A 27,864-nucleotide genomic window follows, 5' to 3' on the forward strand; every position below is an offset into this window, starting at 1 on the left:
GAAGCTAGAGAGAGTGAAATATTTCGAACTAGAGATATGTTAAGTTACAACTCCCTACATCTTTCTTGATGCCCTCATTGATGTTGTCCTACCTCCCTTTTTGGTTAGTTTAAAGCCCTTGGCTGTTGTGGTTTCTTTTTTTTCTCTCTCTCTCTCTCGCTCGCTCTCTCCCACAGTCTCTTTGGCTTCTTGTGGGCATTAAATGTGTGCCACCAGGCGTATGCGTAATTTAAATTTAAATTTGTATGTGTGAGTGAGTGTGTGTGCGAGTGTGTGTACATATGTCTGCACCTCTTGCCTCTCCCTCCCTCCCTTACCTTACTCACTTACTCAGTCATCTTGTGTTGTGTATTTTTGGCCTGTCTGCTTAGCATTTGCCTCAAGAGTTGCGTTTTTTTTTTCGCTTTCTTTTTTTCTGTTTTTTTTTTTTTTTGTTAATCAGCGCAATTCACATTTTCTTTCGCCTGCTGGAGCAGCTTGCCCCCCTTTTTTTCCATTTTCTTGTATTCAAAGCTTTTCCTTTTTCATATATGCATGGGCATATGCGTTATGTGTGTGTGTGTGTGTGTGTATGTGTGTGCCTGGTCCTCATTAGCGTGCTCATTGTCTTTGGGTTTTGAACGTCTTTTTCGTCCTAACACTCTCTAGTTCGCGCTTTCTCTCCTTCACTCAGTCTCAGTCTCTGTTTACCTCTCTGGGTACCTTGGTCAGTACTTTGGGTATAAATAATTACCAATTACACGCAAAACAGACATCAAATATGCAGTTAAAATGTGACCAGATGCTGCTTGCAGCAGTCAAATCTAAACTTAAGTGCCACAAATTAACCGCAAACCTTCGCTCTATCCTACCTCTGCCCCCTATACAAGCATCCCTCCGACCTACCACCTACCGCCCGCCCAGCTCATGCTGCTCATGCTGATAATTACGAGTCTGAAATATGAAACCTTGGAAAAAAAAAAACGGATTTTGAAGTGGCAGGCCACCAAACATGGTTAGTTGTTTTACACTGAGCAAAAAACAAATGGCAAACAATTTGAAGTGCATATTTCAGAAATGTCTTTAACTCATATAAGTACTACACATTGCTATATGAAACCAAAATCAATGACAATTACCTTAACTTTTGAAACTTTCAATTTGCTTCAATTTGCCAATAACTTATTTTTGTACATATTTTTATATTATTTCGTAAGAACCTCTGCATCTATGCAGCTAAACCCACATAAATCGATTTAACTTGATGTATTGTTTCAGCATTATTTATAGTATAACATTCAATTTTAGTTAAAAGTTTGGAAATGAGCAATATTTATTGATAATTATATAAAAACTCTGAATAAATTTATTATTTTTATGGAATTTCATTAGGCAACATTTAGAGGAAAGGTGAACCAGGTTACTTAGGACTCCAAAAATTGTTTTATGTTTTCACTATACAGTCGAGTCTTGATATTTCATTACCTCTCCAAATCGATAACCTCAATAATTCGTAAGAAACTGCTGATAATTTGTATACCCTTGCAAAAAGGGTATATTAATTTTGGTCAGAAGTGTGCAACGCATAGAAGGAAGCATTTCCGACCATATAAAGTATATATATTCTTGATCAGCATGACGAGACGAGTTCAAATAGCCATGTCCGTCTGGATCAACGCAAACTCCTCCTAGACCGTAAGAGCTACAGAGCTGAAATTTTGCATGTGGGCTTGTATATACTGCAGGCGATGTATATCTCGGATTCAGCCGGATCGGAGCACTATATCATATAGCTCCCATACAAACGGCAAAGTCACGAACAGTGACTTTTCTCAATAACTTCATTTTTTTCTGAGCTATTGTCGTGAAATTTAATATGGGTTAGTTAATTACACATATTAACTACTATGCCAAATTTGATCAAGATCGGGTGACTATATCATATAGCTCCCATAGGAACGATCTTTCGAAAACAGTGACTTTTGTGAATAACTTAGTTACTTTTGACGCGATTGCTTTCAAATTAAACAATTGTTAGTTTAATATATCTGTTAATGACTGTGCCGAATTTGATAAAGATCGGGTGACTATATCATATAGCTCCCATAGGAACGATCGGTGAAAAACTGTGACTTTGATCAATATCTTTCCTATGCTAAGATTGTAGGCCGTTCTTTCGCAAACTTTAGCCTTTTTAGAAAAAAACGTTTTTCCATTTTGATGGCTGTAGGCAAGGAAAGAGTTACCAAAAAAGTTGCAAGGGTATACAAACTTCGACGCGGTCGAAGTTAGCCCCGGCCCTCTGGTTAAATTATAGTCTTTCCTATGCTAGCTCAATCGGAAGAAGAACGATTTATAAAGTGAAATAAATTCCACAGAAATTCAACAACTGAGATACATAACAACCTTACATATTTGATTCGAATTAACTGAAAAATACAGTCGATAATTCGTATCCCGCTAAATCCAAAACTTCAATATTTCCAAAAAACTGCTGAAAAAACTTCGTCCCATGGAAAACACGGTAAATCGAAAGCCTCTGTAATTGGTATGAAATTTGTTTCTCTTCATGAATCGTTCTTCTCTCATTTGAGCTTTAATAGAAGGGACTATGAATTTCAAATAAACAATTGTATTTGCAATTTTCAACATGGCGTTTCCAAAAAGACAGTTAAGCAGATTATTATTAACTATATCTGTTGGTATTCGTATATTTAATAAAACTGATTGTCAACCAAAGTTTCATACAAAAATTTTAAAAAGAAACCTACTAAGTTCTACTTTTTTATACATTTTTAGAAAAGGTTGATATTAAAATGTAATTCTAATATTGTTGGGTTCTCTCAGGCTTCAGGTCTTTAAAATTGAATACAAATAGAAACCGCAGTTTTCAATTTTACTTTTCAGGCTTTACAAATTTAATAAGAACAGTTTTAAATTATACTTTTCTAATCCTTTAATCCTATAGTAGAAGTTACTATAACCGACTTTACTTGAACAGATTTAGCAAGTTTTTAAGTTTTTGCTTATTTTTCATTTCAGTGTAAATTTCTAGTTCGGTGTTTTTTTTTTTTTTTTGTGTTTGTTAAATATTTTTCGCTTCTTCTTCTTCTTTAATAATTAATGAGCAGCTAAAAATGTCACGCAGCGCTCCAAAGTCGCAGGATGAGGAAAAGATTTTAAGCCAGTGACATTTTGGAGAAAGGGCAAAGAGAAGGAAACGAAAGAAAAAGAGAGAGTGAGAGAAAGGAAGACGCAAGTGAGGGCAAGTGGCATAGAAGGGTCAGGCGAGGGTTAACGGTCTCTGAATTTAGATGAAGTCAAAGTAAGAGTGCGGGCTTTTAATTAAACACCCAACCAGCAGCACCACCCTACCGCACCCTACCCCACCCTATGACCCCATCTTGGTGGCTTGGTTAGTTGGTCGGTGGCATTGGACTTTATGGACTTGTTTCACTCACCTTGCAATCGTCGCACTGGTTGATCAGCGAATAAACTTGCCGGCAATCAAAACGAAACAGTATCTCGGCCAGCTCACAGGTAATGCGATTGGCCAGCGAGTCCACATCGAGTAGATCCTTGAGGATGCGTATGCACTCGGAACGATCCGTTAGTGTGGCATTTAGGGCTATAGTATGGAGGGCACTGAACACGCTACGTTCGCAGCAATTGCGTAAACGGAGCGAACGGAGCCGCTCCAAAAGCTGGCCAGGTGAACGCAATGAGCACAAATGCTGTGGACTTGTCTCGGCTGCATCGCCCAGATAGTCAAGGCACTGTTGTTGCGGCTGTTGTCGCTGTTCCTCAGCCTGTGATTGCTCCACATGCAGATGACTGTAGGATAGCGTTGGCATTGAATCCTCCTGCTGCTGCTCCAGCCCCTGCTCAGGTTCTGATTCAGAACCCAGCTCCTCCTCTTGCTGCTCCTGCTCTTGCTCATCGCCCTCTTCTTGGCTAGCTATCGTAGTTGTGGCCACTGTGGATGACATTAGCTCAGCATTATCATCAATATCCATTTCCATTTCAGTGGTTGATGGCAGCTCAGTAGCTGCAGGTGTGCTGGCTGCTGCTGCTGCTGATGTTGCTTCAATATCCTTGTTACGCCTTACTCTGGACATGGGCTTATAGTTTGTTGTTACTTTTTGGTTGTTGCTTAAACGCATCTTCAATGTTTTGGCATTTATGAAATACTTGACTTTATTATTATCACTCCAATTCGCATCGGAGTAGGAGGCAGAGGTTTCTATCGGCTGCTGTGGTTCAGCTGCACAGGAACGTGGACAAATTGGGGGACCTGGTCCCTCATCCACCCAGGCCATTGGTAATGTTCCAGCCGAGCACTGACCCTGAAATTGAAATTAATTGCAAATTTATTAATCATTCATGACATATAAAAGACAATTATATTAAATGTCACATTAATAATTTAAGTTTCCTACTGATTTTCAACAGCTCACAGTAGAAATAATTCCATATAAATACAAAATGTCATTTAACACAATCAAAGGCAAATTTATATCGATTATAGGCCTCCGATTCTGTCTTCGTTCTCCTAAATATGTCATCAATTATTCCTTATTAAGATATTTACGTACACAGGGGCAAGCTCTGACATTTTAAAATTAACAAAAGTTTTACGATTTATTATTAAACTACCCTATTTTGTGAGCTTGCTAAATCCCTTTGACTATTAAGTCACGAATTAGCATAATATCTATCATTTTTTTGCATAACTTTAAGAGGTAAACCAACTCGAAGATCTATAAACCAAACATCACACTCGTAAGCTTTAACATGTTAATTAATGTTTAATTATATTTATTATAATTTTTATGTTACATTATCTCCTAAACCACAGCAAATTTAAACATTTGCAAAACATATTCGGATTCGGTACATCATAATCTATTAGTACTCTGGTTTCTGTGCCTAAGGTTTGTCTTATTTCTATCGACCAGTGTTACTTTAAGACTATAGTCAGTAATAGAGCTTAAGTTAGTATATGTGAAATGAGCAAAAGTAAATCTAACTATCCCAAATCTAAGTAACCCATTGAAAAATTAAAAAGAAGAAACATGACAGTGGAAAGTCGAATATGCTGTGTCAATTAATATACGAATCAATCTTAGGCTAAACAAAAAAATAATGAACTGCCTTAGGAGAGTATAAAAAGAGGTTCTAAAGCTAAGGCCATAAGATTCAAAGAGACCCATATAAAGTCCCGCCATATATCTCTTTATGTATATTACAAGAAGGATTACACCAACTTGTAGATAGTTATAATCTCCGATTGTTATACATAGTTAATATTTTTCACTATTGATTTTTAAGCCAGGATTCAAAGAAACAGTTAAGAAGTTTACCAAACGATAAGTTATCGATTCTTAATTTTTAATAATAGTTTTTGCAAGCAAACAGTATGAATATTACTTAATAAATAAGTTAAGCCAACTTCCCGCTATACGAGCAAGAGATCAAAAGACCTTACAAACTTGTCAAGTTTTGAAATAAATATAGAATATGGTAATTATCGATTTTTGTGCATCACTAATCGATAGTTCGCTACACTTAAGAAGTTTCTACTACCTTTTTTTCATAAATGTATATCGTTCTTTACTTTTCCCGTGTAGAGTTGGTAGTCGAACGAATTATGAAAGTAATATTGCAAACAATATTTATACTAAAAACTATATACGAACATATGTACATATATAGCTAAATATATCTAGTCTAGTATTATATGAGCAAACATAATGGTTAGTAATCGTTTTGGTACTTTGACAATTTTTACCAAAGTAACAACAAACAGATGACCTAATTCTTGGATAAATTTTATTGTATATAATTTCAGAATTAAGCTAACCAAGTGATACACATGCTTGTCCAGTGAGAGGAACACAAGAGCATCCTTGTTCAAATGATAAAAGAATGTGGCGGGGGAACGGGGGGTGGAGGGGATTTGTGGGGTTGAAATGGCGGGAAGGACGATGGGTTTTGGGGGTTGATGATGGGTAGAAACAAAAAGTACTCTCGTATATTGAAAAAGTTTTGTGCACTAGCAACAACAACAACATCAACGAAAGTCATAAAAAAAAAAAAACCACCAACAAGAGGCAGTCAAGCTGGTTAAGAAGGGAGGAGCTGAAGTAAAATAGAAACCAAAGCAACGAGACAGAGAACTGCATAAAGAGCTGAAGCTGCTGCTGAAGCTCCAGCTCCTGCTCCTGCTGATTTTTTCTTTTTTTGTTCGTTATTAAAATGACCGCACTTCGTTGGAATTTTCCACACCAGGCAAACGAACAACAACGATGAGCAACAACACTCCAAACCAGTTTACGGCATTTTCCGGAATAACTATCAATATCAACAAGAAAAAGAAGAAGCAGAAACTAAAAGAAAAAAAAAACAGAAAATCGCTTTACGAACACATTTAATATTTAAAATCCTTGCCATGAGGATGACAAGGACGACAGGGGTACCCGGCGGCGGGAGTGTAAATAGGAAGCTGAAAGCACCATCGGAACTTCGACAACTCCATGTGCAAATTGCATTACCAGGAATCATTCATATTAAATGGAAATAAAAAAACTGCAAAGGAATTCCAAGAATTTGAAACACAAGGTGGTAGAATTACGTCGACTAGCTGATACTCTATCACTTGAGGTAATTTAAGTGGAATTGTGGAACAGTTTTTAGATAGATAGGATATAGATATCTTAAGGGAATTCCCGTAAGGGTCAGAAGACTTGTTAATCAAGGAGTTACGCAACAGATCTGCATATTGTATCTTTAACTTTATAAAATTTGTTATAAAGGACTAGCGATAAAGGATTAAAGGATATTATAGGATTTGTATATTCAAAACAAAAACAAATTTTTTTATAATTATTTTCTTCGACTACAATTGCTTTCATTGTAAAAACCTTTTGGTAGTACTTAAACAGGATATTATTAAGTATAAAAGACTTTTTATTTCACAAAATCGAATCATTAAAAGGTTGTTACTTAATGATGTAGCCCATATAGAATAAATTTGAGGTTATGCGCTTATTTAACAGCTGATAAGCCCAAAAATATGTAGGGGGTCAACTTGACCCACTGAAAGCATCAAGACTAAGCAAAATCAATTTGTTTCTTTCATATCAATTTTAACTCATTCAATATTTACGTCTATCCATTGACCTTACAGCAATATTTAAGGTATCAGGTACAGTATCTATTGAATCAGTATATAAGAAGGCAAAACTGAAGGATTATTAGTTAAGACAAACTTAGAATAGCATAGAAAAGGTAATTGGAATAGAAAGATAATATTATGTAGAAGAAGCATTCACTTGTATTAATTCAAAATCTAATTCCATTAAGTAAAAGAACTTATTGTTTTTTTCTGTAAAAATCTTAAGGTGCTTGATAGGTAAAAAAATAAAATATAATACTTTAATGCTTTAAAATAGTTCATAAATTTGAAGTCACTACAATTTTTGAAAGTAAAATTGTTTGATGGAACTGTTTAATGTTTAATAATGGTACGAACTTTTTTTTATACAATATTAGGCATTCTTTTTAGAGAAACCATTCAGTTGATATCGGTGATATTATCGAAGGTACATATGTGTATATATTAGCTTTTGTTCTATATCGTATATCTATACCGCCAACGAACATTTTGGGTACTTTGGATTACATAACTCTTCAAATCTTGTATTGCATATTGAATTACTGATATTTAAATCTTCAAAAATCTAAAAGTTTCTATTCATTTAAGGGGTTACGCCACCCCTGAAAAAAAAAAAAACATTTTTTTTTTGGCTTTAAAAATCCTCTATAGTTTTAAGAATCTTTTACACTTTACATCATATCGGTATTCGAATTAGTTCCGAAGTTACAGCGTTTAGAATTGAGCGCGGCCGAGTCGGCCCCGACGCGGTAAATTTTTTTCTTTTGCGTTTTTCTCGAAACTACTTTTTTTGAACCGGAGTGTCAAATATCTCCGAATCTACTGGACCGATTTGGCTTAAATTTTTACTACATATTCTTTACAGTGTTGGGTATCCGCCCACGTAGGATATTTTTGATTTAAGGTCCTGTTTGGAAGTTATGAATTTTTTTAGCCAAAAATGTTCTCCGAAAAAGAGCGTTTTTTGTTCAAACAGCCGCCATTTTGCCAAACAAAATTTTTAAAAAAAATCCTACGTGGGCGGATAGCCATAGCCTTCCTGAATAACAAGATTTTTTTTTGGATTTTTCGGGTGATGTTTAGCCGAGAAATTTGACACCCCAATCTGTGTATAATAAAAGTTTTTTCCTAAATTGTATACTAGCCGCACAGCAATAATTCATTTTTTCACCTGTTTTTTGGACCTCAGGGGTGGCGTAACCCCTTAAAACCTTTGATGTATGTTAGAGGTGAAAGCCCTGACAGTCCTCCTAGCTGAAGACTTTATATAGTTGGTTAAAAACTTTTTCGCTTGGAAATGTACATACAGCAAATGAAAAATATATGTGAAATATTATATTCAATATATTATTAAATTTTAAAGAGGTTGAATTCCACATAATCAACATACATAACCTGGTCTATACCTGTTTTCATCTTTGTTTATGGACAATAATTTTGTTTAGAATTTTATGTACCAATGAAGAGTTATTCAAATGTCATAGAAATGGAGAGTTGTACAATTCCTGATTTAATTGAACCAGAATGATTTTAATAACAATTGTATTGAGAGAACAAACGACTTTCCGCCATCAACATGCATAATACCTTGGTACATGCCAGAACTCTTCCAACCCATTTGGGAGACACGGATGATGATGATGATGATGAAAATGTCATGGTCATGGCGACGTCTGGCCTAATGCTGCTAAATTGATTTCAATAGCATTGAAAACTCTAATCCCATTCCCCTTGATTGACCGATTTGTACTGAACGGACTCGGAACCCAGAGAAAGAGGAGGAGAGAGAGAGAAAACAAGGGGGGAGAAATATGTGCAACAATCAGGCAGAGCATAAAAACTCAATTGCTGCATGTGCCCAGAGTTCTGAGCTCTGAGCTCTGGATCCTGGCTGCTGAGTTCTCCATGTAACCAAATACGCACATACCTATATATGTATACATATATGTATGTACGTATGTATATACATATCTGAACAATATGTATTGTAGGTAGGTAGGTAGGTCCGTACGTACCAGGCAATAACAATAAGTTGAACACACACACACGCACACAGGTCAGAGATTCAGAGTCCGGTGGCAAGGGGCAACGAGAAGAGAAAATTAAGGATCCAACTCAAATGAAAAATCATACAAAAGCCCACACACACACATACACTCACACAGAGAGACATCTAAATACAAGCACGTGTACAAGGGTCGGGCCCATTGTTGATTTAATGGCAGACCAGCTGCGGCCCAGTGCACAACAATGCGACCAGGAGGACTCCATCCAAGCCCACCAGCCCATCCTCAGCATCCAGGCGAAGGTCGAACGGAGCATATACATACAATACACTGTTCCCTATAGCGGAAGGGACTTGAACAGAGCAACAGAAAGCGGCCGCAGGGAGAGTAGGAAGAAGGAAAAAAAAAAAGAAAAAGATAAATTCTTCAATTCGCAGCAGGCAAAATAAGAAATTACAAATTTGTAAAGCGCTGAAAGGAGCAAGGGATGCAGGATGCTTCCTCTGAGCCCTCAAACCCTCAAGCCACAACCCTTAACCATACCCTGCCCCCTTTAACAAACCCTTCAAAGGAGCTTCATCGCTCCTTTTTGCACTTTCTGAAGAAAGTTTTCTGTGAAAAGTTTCACGTAAGTATATATATATATATATAGATTTTCGCTTTCTTTCTTTTGGTGTCATGCAAAATTCAGAGTTCAATTTTTGCTCTCCATTTTAAACAATTAATTAGACATGCAAAAATTATTAATGTTTGCTAAATAGTAGCAGAAGTTTTCCCCCACCTCCCGCCAAAACATAAAGGGAAATGCAAAACTTATTACTATAAAGACAAATTTTGTGTGTTCAATCTGATTTAAAGGTTTCTGCCTTATCCCCCATAGTCAATCAATGTGAAAACTAAATAAATCTCTGGATACACATAAAGGGACGGTCGGCGTAAGTGCCCCCGGGGCGGGCAGATTTTCAAGGGGCGGCTAATACTTTTTTTTTGTTTGTTACAACATTCGTTTAGAGAAAAACCGATTTTCCATACAAAATTATTTATACGCCAATCCGTGTTTTAATCTTTAATGAACCTTATTTTTTTGTGGAGCATAAAAAAAGTGCCCAGAGCGAAAATTTTGATTAATCCATTCGTGATTATATTTAATACACATTTCTGTGTATACTTATATAAAATGCATTTGATTACTTAACTTTTTTAAACAGCTCTAACTAGACTTTTGTAATTTTAATTTCATAACTTACATAAAGTCAGTAATTACGAAACAATCATAGAAACCTATTTTCTCTAATTTGTTTGTATGAAGTATGCATTTTAATTAGATGTTTGATATGGCCAGAAGGGAGTAGCCGGTTGGATAACCGACTCCCAATTTTATATATTTCATAATATTTTTAACTAAACTGAAACAAACTACAAGTTTCTATTGTTTTTGCTTGCTGTCATTTGTCTAAATGGATATATCACGTATATTTAACTCAATTTTCCTTTGTAATAACATGTAAAATATTTCATAGGATCACAAATGGAAAGTATACGTCCTAGCACGGTAATCTATACCTTTAAATTAGTCTTAAATGAAACATTTGTATCACTGTAAATAAAGCAATTATTGAATTTAATTTAATTCTAATATAATATTATTATATTCTTTCGGTAAAGTGTTGTTTCATATGGGCTAAGTTCTCTGTCTTTAAAATAGGACCGAATTCACTCTCTTCTATTTTTAAGAACTTCTATAAATACATACATAAATACCTTTTCTTATGAGAACTATTATTTAGTCTCATACGACAGTTGCTTATAAAAAGCTGCGTCACATTGTTTACTTTTAATAAAAAGCATGTCATGTATGGATACCAAAAGAGACATCGGGGTCTGAGAAAACCATTTTTAAATAAAAGTACTTCGCATAATTCTCACATTTTCTGGCTTTCCGTATACCGATCTAATGAGTCTTCAAAGTGATCGTGCAGTTATTGAAACCCTTAAGGACTTCTTTGAAAGTGACTGACATTACTAAACTGATAATCTGGTTTTCGACCCTTCCCAATAATAGATACAATATCTGTCCATGATAATGGCATTTCTAGCTATTTATCCCTCTAGCTATTTATTTATTTATCCCCATTTATCCCTTATCAAAAAATTTTTAAAAAGGTATGTATCAACAATTTTTGTGAGTACGAACCTACATATAACTTTATAACTTTTCAATAATAAGAGCTCTAAATAATTAAAAAAAATGTAATGAATCTTTTTCCGTACTTTATAATAAATAATAAATACTGGGAAATTAAGTATTCCTAAAGCTTTTTCAGTAAATTTTTTTTAAAGTATTATGTCTAAAGTACATAATATATAATTTTACACCGATTTGTAATAGCACCAGACGTCATTAAAAAATATAAAATTAATTGAAAAATATTTAACTCATTTAATTTTCCCTAACCTTTGTGTACATTAGAAGAAAAAATTGTTGTTCAAATGATTTAAATAATTTCTGCATTTAATAAAACGACTATCAAAATCAACAGTATTTAGCTGGATGACTTTCTAAAAAGTGCCAACTGCAAGGTATAAAAGATAATACTTTTAAAACTCCTTAATAGTGACTTTCAATTAAATTTGTACTATTATTTTCAGACCATAAACCATCGATTGCTAAAACTAGACCATAATGACTTTAAAGTCCTTGAAGAGGAAAAAATATGGTGAATATATTTAATATTTAATATATTTTAATAAGTCATTAAGACCATATTAACATATATTGGGCAAAAATTTAAAAAAAATTATCAATACCTTAGCTTTAGGTATAAAAAACTTGTTTATAGTCCGTTAAAAGTGATTTTGCGTTGACAAATTCGAATTATAAAAGTTATGCTTTTTAAACAATTATTAACAATCGATTTAATTAAAATTTCTTTACTAAAACGTAATTGTCTCTACGTTTTAGAGAGTCATAAAGTTGTTGCAAATGTAGCAAACAATTTTGAATCCTATCATGAATTCTGAAATCTGTTTTTAAGACAATTTCTAACAATAAAATCATAAGCAGATTTAATATGGTGACAAAAGGAGGATGAGGGGAAAAGCCGTCCAATTGTTTGCTCTCTCCTCCCCTGACACCTTTTTCATTTGCCTGTGCAACATTTATGAATTTGCAAATAAATATTTTAGAATTGTTCCATGTGTTTGTGTGTGAAAATGTCCGAGACAATTTTTGGCCAAATGAAATATTCATAGGTAAAGCAAAAATGGATAAATGAAATTGCAATTGCAAGAGACGAGAACACGTGGCTAACAGCTGAGGCATTCATGTGTGCCACTCATGTGTGATGGAGAGAGGGGGAGGTGGGAGGGGTAGGCGTTAAATGCCTGGTCAGTTCCTCATTCTGCTTCAGACAGTAATGCCAAGCCTTTGCTTTTGCTTATGCAAGTTGTCATCAACTGGATGGATTGGGGTTAGGTTGGGTTTGAGTCTGATGGTCCAATGGGTGGTTGGGTGGTTGGGGGTGTTGGCTTAACAACAAGTTGCATAGCCAGTGAGAGCGAGAGAGCTAGAGAGAGATAGAAAGAGAGACAGCAAGAAAGACTTAAACAAAGCCGGCATAATGGAGTATGCATTATGCCTAAATGTCCTTTGTGATGTTCGCCTTTGTCTCTTTCAATCTCCTCCCACCCACATTCCTCTTCTATCTGTGTGCCCTATGTATATGAATGTTTTTGCAGGTTGAAAAATTGAAAGGAGACCTAACAGAGAGAATGGGATGAGAGGGGTAAGTGTAGTCGTACCCACAATGTCTAATAAGTAGCCAAGCAAAGTCTACGGGGAGGCCCGTAAAATGCTTAGACAATGAAAATGGACTTCACTCACAATGATATCAACTAGGGAATGAATGAAAAGCCAACACACACACACATACAGTCTACGGAGGGCTGATGGTTGGGTTGCGGGGAGGTTTGAGGGGAGCGGGTTTAGTTTCATGCCGCTGGCAAAGCTAAAGCACTTGACCCATGACAGTTTATGAGACAAGCGACCTACGACAGAGATTACAAAATGTATGCTAAGTTTATGTCTCTGTGTTTTCTCGGTGTACCAGTGTGTGTGTGTGTGCCTTTGTGTGGGTGTTTAATGTGTACCTCTTGATAGATAAGAAATAAGATATTTATATTAGCAAATTGAAAACATTGTAGATGAAGATTAGTTTCTCTGACCCAAAACTTAATTAGCAAATATTGCTCATTTTGCTTCTTAACCAAATATAAATTTTCTCAACTTAATTAACTACTAATCATAATGATGTTCCACAACTAAATCTACATTGCAAACAATTATGTTAACAATAATTTGACTTTTTAAGCTTTGATAGTTGTTGACTCTTCTAAAGTTTGGACTACAAATTTATTGCAATAAAGTAAATTCTTATTAGATATTCTTTAAGTCTAAAATATTTCTACCAATTGGTATCTAAAATTTGATCTAAACGTCTTTGATTGTCCTTATAATAAATACTACGAAGGAAAAACAAATTTAATGGCGTCTTTGTTTTATGAAGTTTTCCTAGTATTGATGAAAAGTTTAACAATCAAATGCAAATTAATATTTTTCATAGTTATTAAAAGGTCCCTGTTATTATAAAAATAAGTAGGTGTTTTTTGTTGTCTAATTGATGTAATAGTAATCACAATTAAATGTTATTTATAGTTGCCCTAAAGACGACCACCGATGAGTGGTCGAAATATATCGGAAAATTAAAAACAAACCAACGAATTGACCTTGGTTCATTCCTTATAATGGTTTATTTTCAAACTTCTTTCAGTTTTCAGTTCAGGACCATTTCTCTAGCATACTTTTCAGGGCTACCAATATGGATATTGCTTTAGACACAATTTAAATTTGTTTAGTGTTTATAATTTCAATACAATATAATGTTTTTATAATGTTTCTTTTTATATTTCTTTCTTAATTTGGACTTTATCATTAATATTCGATGGCTTATCAAAGCTAATTGATTCAATTTGTCATTTGTTATTATTAAAATTATCAATTATCAAAATTCAATCAACTAATCAATTTGAAATTTATGAATAATTTCTACATTTGTCATTAGTACTATAATAACTAATCAGTGAGAAGTTTACTATTTTTAAAATTAATTATATTTAGAACTTATTTAGCTAACAATAAGTAAATAAAAGATGGCTAGCTAGTTTAAATTTTTGCTTAATATTATCTATAATATGTGTCTAGATTTCGACCTTTTTGAACTTAATCAAGACTAGATTTTAGCCAGCTTGAGGTCAATAAATCTTATTAATTTATAAGACTTTTAATCATAGGCATTTGTTTATTAATATATTCTCCTACCATTTTCTTTTGAGTTCTATTTTTTTGCCAGAAAAACTAATTCTAAAAACAATTTTAACCAAAAATTGTTAGGTGTTAATTTCCTTTTCCCTCAATTTAATGGAAAAAGTATGATTCCACAATCAGATATTAATTGTTTTGCCAATAATTTTATTGTGAGATATTAAATAAAAAAACTGTTGGTAGCAACTTTGGTTAGCCTTCAGGTGTTGGTAAGCAGCTCAAAGCAACTATCCAAATAGTTTGCAACAATTTGAAGACAATTTCAAGTATGTGGAATTTTCCTTAATTTGCCTTCACTTGACAAAAAAATTTAACGATAAAATTTCAATTCGATATTCGCTAGATTTCAATTAACATTTTTCTTTCAAGCCACAAAAACCGAGCTTCCCCATTATGCTTGCCAACAAGCTGGCCCCACCGCGCCATGGCACCACCTACATAGACACCACCACCACCACAATTCTAGCCACAGCCACACAAAGTTCAATTAGTTTGCTTGGCGCATAATTAACCTTGGCTTAGTAGGAGTAAAGTGAGTTCCTGATGTTCGTGTCGAATGCCAGTTTTCTTTTTTTTTGCCTTTTTTGTTGTCCGTTCGTTTCGTTTCAGTTTGTTGCACCTTGTCGAGAGCCTGGCTAAATGTTAATTGCTTAGACAATTTGCATTTGAGGTCGCCAAATTGTCAAATGGCAAAATTGTAAATTAAAGAGAATTAGCTAAACTTTTTGGCCTAAAGCATGGATGGGACAGAGAGAGAGAGTAAGAGGGAGAATTTCAATTGATTTGCGGCTATGGATATGCATTGATTAGATCATTTTACCAAAGGGGAATATATAGTTGAGCACGTATGTGTGTGTGACAGTGTGTGTGTGTTAGCAAAATACACAAAACAATTACATTAGCCAGAAGGAATGAGAGCGAAAGAGAGAGGGAGAGAGGGAGAGAGAGAGAAGAGGAGCAAGATAATGCAATTATGTGTTGAAGGGGTCCATAAATTGCCCAGGGACCTCTGTGCTGACTAAGTGGAGCATTGCTGCTGCAGCTTCTGCCTGGCTCCTGCTCCTGCTCCTGCTGTTTCCTTTGCTTCACCTCCTTTCTGCTTCTGCTTTTTGCACATTTTTTTTTTGCTTTTTGTGCCATAAATTATTCAATGGGCATTGTTCAAACTGGAAACAAAATGAAAATTCATTACGACTCTACTGAACAGCAGCAACAACAACAACAACAACGAAAGGAAGACAGGCCAAACAATAGAGCGGGAAATATGAAAATGCAACAATAAACATCAGTTCTTATATGTCCAAACTGTCCACATGTTTGCAATTCATTTCATTAAAATTAATTCAACTCATTTTATTATTATTGTCATTAGAATGTGCGCTTGGAGCACGGGAGAAAGAGAGACAAATTAATGTTGATAAGGCAAACATATATGTAAAAATGACAGACACACCTTCATCCAGCAATCACCTCACCCACCCCCTTTTTACTCCTTCCACTCTTTCAACCCACGCCTTGCCGAAAATAAAAAAATAAAAGGAAATCCCCATTTATTTTGCCTTTGGGTGCGGCTGGCTGGCTGCCTTTTGGGGTCCTTATTTATTGTATTTTGCCTTTGTTTGACTGCCTGGAAAGCGGCGGGGGGTGGTGGTCTTACATGTAGATTGATATATGCATAAATAATGAGTGATAAATACAAGCGCTGTTTAAATATGATTAAAATAATGCCCAAAATCAACCCTCGCCAACCAAACACCTCATACATACTTTGATGGATTGCCTTTGATGAAGCGTGGCGATGATACAAAAAAAATACATTAAAATTAAAGTCCACTAAAATGTAGATGAACTATGCCATATCCTGTGAAATTTGTTATAGCTCTTTTGAACGTTTTACTTGTTTAACCCAAAAAAAACATATTTTAGGTAAGTTATATTATTAAAGTTGTCTCTTAAAGAAGCTAAAGTAGTATCCTACCATACTTTTATAGAGTGATATTTTTATGGTATAGTATGGTATCTAAAAGACTATTAAATTATTGAATAGTTTCTCTAAGCTTCAATGACACAGAAATTGAAGAAATACATACATATGTGTGTACATACATATGTCTCTAGAAACAGGAAATGTGAATCGGGATTCCAGGGAGAAGGAAAATAACCCAATCTGAATTCGTTGAATTCAAAATATGAACTGATTTTATAAACAAAAGTAAGGAGTGTATATAGGATTATCTTAGGCTCTAAGAGGTAACGATTGTTCTTAGGAGACCTTATTTATTTAGTGGATCTGATTTGGTGAAGCCGTTTCAGATGACTACTATGTTTATTCTTAAACAAAAGGAATCCACATTTTCTATACTGTTTATATTTCAGATTTTCATCCAAAACAACTGAGCAGAGAAGTATTAACAGACTTTATTTTTAAATTATAAAAAGAATACAAAGCGAGTGACCCTTGAAAAAGTCAGAGTCAAACAAAATACTCACTGTTAGTTGTTCATCATAAAGTGGCAATAGCAAAAATGTGTATAACGAGGTAAACAATTTTCATAACTAGACCAGCATATTTATCAAATTTTAAGAAATCATACATAGGAGTGTTCCTTGTGTAAGTAAAATCTGAAACTTAGCAAATTAAAATGCTTGCCCATTCTTAAAAAGTTGTTAAACTTAAAGAAAGGTTCAACAGTATATCACAAACAGTAGATCACAAATCTTTGATCTTTCACGATTCTCGCCAGCGCTCATATCTTTCATGCCGTGAACTTTTTCTCCTGTTCTTTTGTCCTGACAAGATTTTTGACACTCATTTTACATCGTATGTACTTTTATCAAAGTACGTTTCAAGAAATTAGAAGTCGTCTAGCTAGTTTATTTATGTGGGTAGGAAGAGTTCTTTTCCATATACTATAGTATAGAAGTTAACTTGCTCCTCCACAGTAGAAACAGTAGTCCATAGTAAAATCTCGGCGTAAGAATATGCTCTACTACTGTTTATTGATTTAGGTTAGATTGTGTGACGTTTTGATGCTTTATTTTGGTATAAATAAAAATTTATTATAATTATTATAATAATTTATATTTTCTTTTTTGTATGACTAGTTTTAACACTAATTGTAAGACTTACAGTCAACTATCTAAAAATTTATGTTCCCTCTCTGAAAGAGCCAAATGTAAGCCCGAATTGCTTCGAATATTATAATATTATGAATAAATATAAGATGGTCAAACAGTGAATTCATCTTTATGATTTTTGTCAATATGTTTGAAGTTAAAGCCTTTATATAGATTACACTTTTCACTGCCAACTGACAGCTTTAATCTACTTAATAGGCAAAACACAAAGATTTTCGAGATATCAACCTATAACTTTCTGCATTTATGAATTTTCCTAAGTAAATTCAAAAATTTTTCAACAATCTATTTTCAACATATTAACAATTTCAATTTAAAAATGAAATATGGAAAAGCGTTGGCAATTCAGTCAGCTGTCTGTCTATATGTGTGTTTGTCAGGGTAGTGTGATGAGGGAGGGGGGTAACTTAGGGTAAGGTTTTACTGGTTTGCTGTCTGCCTAAAAAGGAAAAACGCAAAGTGCACTTGAGCTAAACACCAACACTAGCACTAGGCAACAGCAGCAACAATAGCAAACGGCAACGGAACCGACAACACTTTAAATGTTACAGCTTAACCTCGACGGGCAATTCAAACAATGCAACAACACACATCCACACACACACACATACGTTATATGTTCCCTATGTATGTGTGTCAAATTTCAACGCCTGTCAACAATGCCAGGCAACAACTGCAACTGCTATGAAAACGACAACAACAGCAAAGGCACAGAAACATGTCGCAAGCAGCACTCAAAATATTTCCAAATGCATATGGAATATGTTACAGGATATACCCTGCAAAAAAAAAAAAAGAAATCGAAATCGACCATAGGCTTAACGAAAACCCAACACTCTTACCAAAATCTATAAATGTGACTTCTCAGTTTTTCCAACAGAAATGCTTAAAGAGCATGCGAATTAAACTTTTTGTTACCTTTTGGTTTTGAAGTTAGAAAACTATTTTAGATAAATTTATTCATAATTTTGTTTTACGGTAGTGCAAATTGCAGTTAAAACTTATATTAGCTAATAGCTACTAGGCCCTAAGCTAAATATAGCTTTCCAAATGTAAACGCTTTTCTTGATTTGGACTACAAATAGGCTAAGACATTTTCACACTCTAGTATAAGAAAAAACAAGGTTATTTAGTTACTACTTTGAAATAAAATTTACAGAAACTTTAGTCATTTTCGTTTATCTGCATTGATTAGCCTTAAAAGAAAAGTCAAATCTTAAAGCTCAAATATTCAAATATTTTGCTTATTGGTATCTTTTAAAGTAAAGTCCTGGATGCCACTTTACAACACTGTTTTCTTTTATTTGACGCTAAAGCTTTTTCACCACTCTTAATGTGCATACTTTTTAGGTCTATTTTTATGTACATTCATATAGCCATTGTGAATGTAAGAAAGATCTATCTATAACTTTCTTAGGGAAGATAACTTTGAATAGTTTTTTTTCGTTCATGTAACAACACTGAACAAGAGATAGTCCAAAGTTAGGCTTGATTTCGTTACTTCTATCCTATGACTGAATATTCTGCATGAATTCCTGCTATGTAATGGAAATTATCATCTTGACCTCTAAAAATAGGAATCTTGCCCCTAAAAATATTTAAGGATATCCAGAAAATATTTACCATACAGTGTTTCTTAGTTTTGAAACACCTTTACAGTCCCCTAGGTCTTGACTGAAATCGGAACAGGTTAGAAAATTTTGTTACTCTTTGTTATTAAAATAAAATCATCATTAAAAAACACTCGGTGTATATTATAATTTCGAATATATTTATAAATTCATTGCGATTACCTAGAATCGTAAAAATCTGGCAACTCTCAAGGATATTCCCTAGTCGCATTTTATTTCAATGGATTTGTGTGTGTGTGTGTGAGTGTGTTTTTGATATTTATGCAGAGAAGAGTCGGTAAATGTAAGAGAGAGAAGCGTAAAAAAGTGACAGGCGACACAAACACAAATACGCACACACATCCAAAACACATACATACATATATGCACATAGACATAGACACATGGCCGCGTTGGCAGCCCGCAAGGGACAGGCCGTACAAAGTGTGATGCACACAGAGCGGGGCAAAGATAGATAGGGAGAGAGAGAGAGAAAGAAAGGAAGTGGCAGGGCAACGGTGCGAAACGTTTGGAGGTCTGTGTATAATTGTTTGTCACATGACCACGCCCCCACGCCACCTCGACTACCCACTGACCCAACTCTCACGCCATGCCATCCAATGCCTATGTATGAGAATGTTTCACCTTGATGCTTGTTTGGATTTTGTTGCCGTTGCCATTTTTATTGTCGAAATCATAAACATGAGCAGGGATCCTAACCCCAACTGTCACGCTTCTCTTCCCACTAGCCATCCTTCTTTCTGTCATTCAGTTCTCTGCTTACCTCTCGCTGGTGTCAATTTCTCTCTCTTTCACTCTCTCGCTCTCTCTCTCTCTCTCTCTCTCTCTGTCTTTCTCTGTGTAGATGTGAATCAGTTTCATTTGCACGCACTTGGCAGCTGCATTTGTTTTGCATAACAAATCTCCTGCCCCGTAAATTATGCAACAATTTTCACTTGAAGTTTTTCAATGTGCAATTGGCAGGCAAATAGCAACAATAAACAAAACCGACAGGAAGAAGAAGAAGAAGAAAAAAAACCAAATACAAATAAAACAAGAATTGTCCAGAGTTGACACAATCCCCCAATTTCTTCTCTCACACCTCCTCACTCCTCACTCTCTGTACTCATCACTTCTCTCTTGTCAATCTTGTAAGCTGTCAAATTAGTGTGTGCGTGTGTGCAGTAAATGTGTGTGTGTTAGTGTGTGTGGCACATACAAAAGAAATACATAAAAAAAAAAAACCAACAAAAAATCACTGACTCTTCAAGTGCTCGGGAAAACGAAAAGAGAGAGCGGGAGCGGGAGGAGTCCTTCAGGCCAGGACAATTACCGTTCGTGCATAATTCAAAGAATGCTCCCCAAGGTCCTCTCTGTGTGCGTTTCAATGCGACAAATTGTTTCAACACGCAACTATGGCAAAAGACACAACGCAACAACAGACAACAGACTACAACAAAAAAAAAAAAATGGAATAAAACCCAGTGACAAAAGCGGAAGCATAAGAAAGTAGAATGGGAGCACGGAAATACTCCTCAAGGAATTGGATTCGGGAACAGATTTTAATGGCGAGTTTTCACTTTGATTTGATATTTAGCAGGAAATTCACAATTTACAATTGACTACATTTGGCATCTATTCAATTCCAACACACTTAATCATAAGAAATATGTGTGAGTGAAATTTAACAAAGATTTCTCAGATATTCCTTCTCTAAGCTTCCAACATGCATATCTAAATTGAAGGCACATTTAGTTTAATTGGCCTGAAAAACACTGTAAGAAATGTTTAAATGTTTGTTGTCTGTCAATTCTATTTTGGCATTGAATTACTTAATTAAAGTTTTATTGTTGGGATATTTTTTTTCTATATATTGAGCCAAACAAAACTTGTGAATTAGTAAGTTGATTTGTTTGAAGTACTTTAACTTTAGTTCTACAAATGGTCATCTTTAAATTACACAATTGCATAACAAGTGATAATAAAAATTTGTTAATGACCTGGGAAAATTTAAAGCCATGGTAAAGCTAGGAAAAACTGTATAGTGGAAAGTGTCAGGACATTCGTAAACATCATTTTTATGACAAAGCTTCATTTTCGAGACGTTTTTATCCAAATCTTGAAAATAGGTGATTCAATTCAATTCATCACCCTATTAAACAGGGTATCTATGCCTTTTTCCCACCTCTAAAAACTTCAGGCAGATAAACTTTAAAATTTGCTATTTGTTGTTAAATTTTGTTGCCCTTTTGGTCCATTTTACAACACAAAATCGGATTGGCGACCTGTTTTAAATGTATCAAATAAGAAAGAACAACTTCTTTTATGCCAGAAGAAATTATCTTTTTCTAAATATGGAATAAGAATTGGTTAATAAGTGACCCATGTGACCCCAAAACAAAATACTCTCAAAGACCATTATTGCTAGACCTAAAATCTTTACAGCTAAAGGTCTAAAACAAAGACTAATACTGAAGACATTTCTTTTTCTTTTGATTTTAATACTTTCCAATTTGACTCGTTGTAAAAAATCACCCTACTTCTTAGTATTATTATTTAATTGTAAGAGAGAATTAGTTCTAGTTTACAATGCGTAGTAAGCCAGAGAAACAAAGGTCTTCAGACTACATATACATTATTTTTCATTCTTTTCTGTTCAGCTTATTGATTAATTTAATGAAGTTTGACATTTTTATGTATGGTTAACCTCTGAGATCAGGGTGCTAGGGGTAACAGAATTAATACCATATTTAATACCAGGTAAATTCAAATTTCTAAACTTTCACTTCTTAGAAACAGAACTTTAAATCATCCATAAGAACTTACGACATTTTATCAATGGCAATGGTCGTTTCCCAATAAAGCTCTTAGCTAATCTAATAACATTTGCATTAGGATTATCTAATTGCAATAAAAAGTATGTCTGATGTGCTTAGATATTCCAACTACAGACAATTTATGTTACTAGTTCGATTGGTGTATACATTTCACTTTTTGTTTAATATATTTATTGAATCTTCGCTTAAAGAACTTAACAACAAGCTTAAGATACTTGGTCTAGCACTTCATTGATCATCCTGAGAATGTGTTTGAATGGATTTAATAAACAAAGAAAAATTGGCAAGTGCTTTTTTATGTTTTTCTAGTCCGAGGCATACTTCAGTTACTCAGAATATATATCAGATTTATCACTTGGCATATTTAAAGCGCTTTGAATCTTGACGTTCCAGATGTACCACGGATTCTAATGATCGTATGTCCAAATGGACATAGATGAGAAGACTTAAAGAAAGACTTTATTCGTTCCAGAAGTAGAAAAGAGCAACATTTGATAACAAAATCGGTTAAAGTATTAATTGTATTTTCAATCAAATATGATTTTAAGATTTATTTCTCCCTCTGACAATTAGTTAAGCATAAGGAAAATATGTTTAATTTGATCAATATTTTGTAAACTGGAATTTTTCAGATATGCATATTTAGCATATGTTTCATTCAAATTGATTGAATTGGTGCAAACATTTATTATTATTTAATAAAAAGGGCAAAAGGAGTTATACATCTATATATATGTATATAATATTCTGGAATGTAATCTTGTTCTTTGCTGAATTTAATATTGCCCACAAGGAAACAAGTAAGCAAGCAAATAGTATGAGCAGGAAGACTCTGTTTCAAATCCATTTAGCTCAGCATATTTGCAATTTATCAGAGCGAGCAACAGCAACACCATTACCATTTCCATTTGTAACTAGTTGGCTTAACTTTGTCTCAGCTGGCTTGGAAAATGATGTAATCATAGTGGGGCATAGTGGCTGACTATGGCTGTCTGTATGTATGTATGTGTGTGTGTGTGTGTGTGTGTGTGTGTGGCACTGGCAGTGGCAGTGGCAGTACCACAATGCGTTTCGTTTGGGCTGCTTACAAAATAATTGATTTTCGTGCCCCACACATACGCATATCCTTGACATAAATACAAAAAACCAGTCGGTTAGCTGTTGCCTGTTTGCACTGGGGCTTCTTTTAACCATAGATTCCATTTTCAAATGCAATTTATATATGTGCATACACACACACGCACAGACACAGACTCACAAAGTGTGTGTTCTAATGGGGTTGAAGCTCTATAAAAATATTTTGAATTAAATTCCACAAAGCTATGGCTTTTAATTGAATTCGAAGGGCACAAGGGCAGGTGATGCTGATGAAAGTGGCATCATCGTACATACATAGAAAGCTTAGAGAAGGGAAAAGGGAGCTTTAGCGATTTGTTTGCCAACTGCCACTTTGCCACTTTGTTGGTCTTGTTGTTGTTGTTGTTGCTGCTGTTGCTGGTGTTTGCCTGAAATTCTGTTTCCACTTGGATGTGCAACGTGCCAAATGGGCAAAACTGGCGAATGGCAATACCGAAAAGCATAAAAAATAACAGCAGCAACAACAAGCAAACCTTAACCCACACAAACATTCAAACACCGACACCAAAAATGACATGAACGGCAAGTGGAATACCTAACTCGCAAAGATTTAGGGATAAGGCACTGTTTCATAAATTTTATAGCATACCTTTTTGGGCAAAATGTTGCAGCTTGAAAATGGATTGTTAAATTCAACACTTTCATACACTTGAGCGCCATTAATTTGATTTGAAATAACAATCATTGCATTTCCCATTGTAAATTGTACAAGAGAATTGGCCCAAGATCATTGGAGTGGGCTAAATTCTTTCTTTGATTTTTATTTATCCACTTTATACCTTTTATAATATACTTTTTGGGGTGTAAAATGTTTAAACTTGCTTAAAAACATAAAAGTAAAGCCATTTTGGCCAGAAAAAACTTGATCTCTATCTATATTTGTTTAGGTGACCAGCATTTTATCATTAATTATATATATTAAAGGAACAACAAATAAATATTATAACAAAATTATGCTTTCAGCCTTATTTCTAAATAAAATGCGTCAAAAAGTTCTTTTTTTCAACAGGAAATTAGGCCATTGGCGCTTTTTACATCGATTTTTTATCAGTGGACTCCATTATTTTACTTCACAAAATGTATTAGCATATAGCACACTTTTTTGAGTAAAAGAGTGCAATTTAATATGTAGTTGCAGTATTAACAAAAATGTTAAACTAAGAACTACTTGATTAGAAAAATTTCGTTTTTAAAATCGTTTCAATTACAATATTAATATTAAACAAACCACAAAATATGCTATAACAGCAGTTAAGCAAATTTTATTGAAATTTTAATTTAAAATTAGTCATAATAAGTCTTTTTACTTATCTGTGATGAAATGACTTCATTTGAAGTCAAGTTAAATAACCATGGCATACTTTAAGGAGTCTAGAACTCTTGCAAATTCCACAATATGTTCAATAAAGCATTTGATTTGTCATTGTCTTACAGGGTATACAATTCCATTGCATACATGGGAGGCTATCTAGGCAAAAATCTGTAAGTAAGTCAGCAGCAGCAGCAGCAACTACATCCGAGTTGCACTTGCCTGTGCCACTTGTGACATGCGCTTGAGTGCTGCTCCACTACCATACACATACATATGTATGTGTATGCGTCTCTAGCCACCATATCGCCACTCGACAAACCTCACGATGATGACGACGTCGACGACAACGAGAAAAAGTAACTGCAATAGCAAAAGCATCGTCATCGACATCGACACATCAACAGGCATCGAGAATGCGTGTTGTAACCTCATCATAAATTCCATACACTCTAAACCTCTACACAGACTACCCACTCTTTCTCCTTCTCTCTCACTCTATATACCCAATCAAAAAACGACTATACAACACAAAAAGAAAGTGGCACTCTTTCTCTCTCATTCTATCCATTCTGTCTCTGTTCAAACAGATTGAAGAATGAATGTTTGCTAATTTGCTATGCCCTTCGCCTAACTGGACATGGCTAATTGAAATTGTTCGCTTCATCTGGCTGCTTTTTGGCAGCAACAATATGAAAATCACTCGCATCCAAAAAAAAAGGAAGAAAGAAACTCAAAAGCCATTCTTTGATATTCAGGCTTTTGGCATTTCAAATTCTGTCAGCATTTTGTAAATTGAATGCAAAAATTTTAAATGCCTGGCATTGACTTGATCCATAGGCTTCAAATTCAAGCACCCAAATTAAGAATCAAAGTTCTTTCGGGTTAAGCAATTGGGCGGAATATGTGTCCTGCATTTAAGCCATATCATTGATACCAAAAACCTTTATGTGGTTATTGTTCATTTGGTAGACAATAGGCCACTAGTAGAGTGGCTTGCAGCCTCATTTGCTCTTAGCTCCTGCTAAAGCAGCTCCTCTTTATAGTAGAGTCTTTTAAGAGGATTCTGTTTAATCTGCTTTGAGTTTTAAGTAGACTGACAGCATTGTCTCTTAGTTCATTTGAAAACAGGGACAAGTGTTTGTGGAATAACATTTCAATCACAAGTGCCAGATATTTCTAACTAAGAAGTCTATTAGAAGAAAGAATAGAATATTTCTTTTTGAATAGTTTCCTCTTAAAGAGGTTTTAGTTTATTTGAATTAAGCTCAGATCATATTTTAATCGAAGAAACCCCTGAGGAAAGTCGGAAAATCGAAGTGAATCTTCGTTCTGTTTAGTTAAGCAAAGAACTATTCATGTTCTATTGTCAGTATACATTTGGCCTTAGCGTATCTTCAACGGATGAACTAGTTGAGAATTATAGCTAAATATAACATTGCTATCCTGTAAAAGATGTACCCAAAACACCTTTAGCACCTTACAATGTGACTTAAAAAAATGCTCTGAAAAATCAAAGAGATGATATTACTCAACCTCTAAATAAAAGTTACTCCTAGGAAACTGATAAAGTAATAATGTAAGTGCGATATAAATGAAATCTTAATAAAAATTATCCTTTTTTGGGAATACTTAAACTCATTCTCAATTTCATAATGAATTATGTGAAACTTTTCATTAGACAAAAGACCAGAAATATGTGTTTAGGGAACAACAATTTGATAGAATTTAAGAAGCTCTTCTATAACTGAGTTTACAATTATATGTTCAAAATTATTTCCCAAAAATAAAATATCTTAGATACTTGCTTGAAATTTAAGAAGAATTCTAAAAAAAGAACATTATTAATTTAATTTTGATTCAAAAACTTATTTTTTTACACTAAAACATTGCGCCATAATAAAAAAAAATTTAAAACTGTTTAACGTATTTTATATTGACAACTTTAATTGTTAATTTCGAAGCATGAGAAACTAAAAATGAAATAGAAATATTTATTATAGGCGTTTATTGCCACGAAAATTAATTTTTGTTTTTGCCAGTTGTTTTTTTGTTGGTTTTAATGGTTTTTTTTGTTCCGCCCCCTCCGACAGATGTCTGTCTTTGCTGCCATTGATATTAAATTGATTGACTTAATTATTTAATTGGTTTTCTCTACGTGTGATTACGAGAAATCAATATTTGTGGTATAAGTAGAAGTAAAAGCTAATTGCTGTCACTCAAACAACTGACTCGAATGACTAACTGACTGGCTGACTGGTCGACTGACTGACTGACTGACTGACTGACTGGCCTAGCAACTCTAAATTCTCTAGCGCAAAAGGAAATTGCCCAAAAAAGTATAAAAATCTGAAATCAATTTGCTCCATTTAAATTGAATTCAATTTGCATAAAACAAAAGAAAAGAAAAAGAACGAAGAAAAAAAATCTGAATTATGATAAGGTAGTTACATACCACGAAGGAATGAGACAGAGAGGGGGAGAGGATGAGGGACAGAGACAGAGAGCTGAGTGGCAGAAATTGCAATATTTTTTTGGCATCATTTCAATGGTAATGAAAATGTTTGCCATGTCTTTTCATTGATTTCGTTTTTTTCATTTTCATTTTTCGTTTTTATTTTCTCGTCTTTTTTTTTCTTTTCCTGTCTCTTTCCTATGCTTTTTGCACAATTACCAAGCCATTTTCGCTGATGATGAAGCTCATGATGACGATGTCGTGGACTTTGAGTGGCCCAAGATGTGGCACAATTGTCACACAAAACACTTTTGGGCATGCACAATCAAAGTACTTACAGATTTGAGTGGCAACACAATAACAAGCGCACACAAAAAAAAAAACTAGAGAACAAAATTTTTTTTCTCTTTCATTTTTGCCTGTGGGCTTTATGTACTCGATGTATACTCATATATATGCAGTATATATATATATATGTATATATACTTTGTGTATGTGGTAATGTTATAATTCAAATGAATTCAATTCGTTAATGTGAAACGCGTATAGCATAAATTAAACAATGAGTTAAATCATTTGAATTATTGCAACATTGTTAAACGCCCTCGAAAGTAGGCAATCGTTTTATTCATTTACCATTTTGCAGTTATTGTGGTTGCTGTCCTCACTTGAAATATTTTGCTGCATTCTTCACTTTTCATTTTTTATTTTCAAACAGCAAGGCCACTTTTGCAGCTATTCAGTTGGAATACTCAATAAGAATTTGCTGAGTTTGCAATACAATTTTCGTTTTTATTTTTATGCCTTTTTGTTAGTATTTTTTGTTGTACTTTTGG

At 34.3% G+C, this 27,864-nt stretch overlaps 1 protein-coding gene across 1 annotated transcript in view; it reads right to left on the reverse strand.

The window, feature by feature from the left end:
* The window catches only part of LOC6640265, a 56,746-nt gene that overhangs the window by 23,477 nt on the left and 5,405 nt on the right, over window positions 1-27,864 (reverse strand). The window contains exon 3 of the mRNA XM_023182090.2: window positions 3,441-4,325. Within this exon, the coding sequence (XP_023037858.1) occupies window positions 3,441-4,325 (885 nt within the window). The remainder of the gene's footprint in view (window positions 1-3,440; window positions 4,326-27,864) is intronic.

This window comes from Drosophila willistoni, assembly GCF_018902025.1.
Source record: "Drosophila willistoni isolate 14030-0811.24 chromosome 2L unlocalized genomic scaffold, UCI_dwil_1.1 Seg196, whole genome shotgun sequence".
NCBI lineage: Eukaryota > Metazoa > Arthropoda > Insecta > Diptera > Drosophilidae > Drosophila > Drosophila willistoni.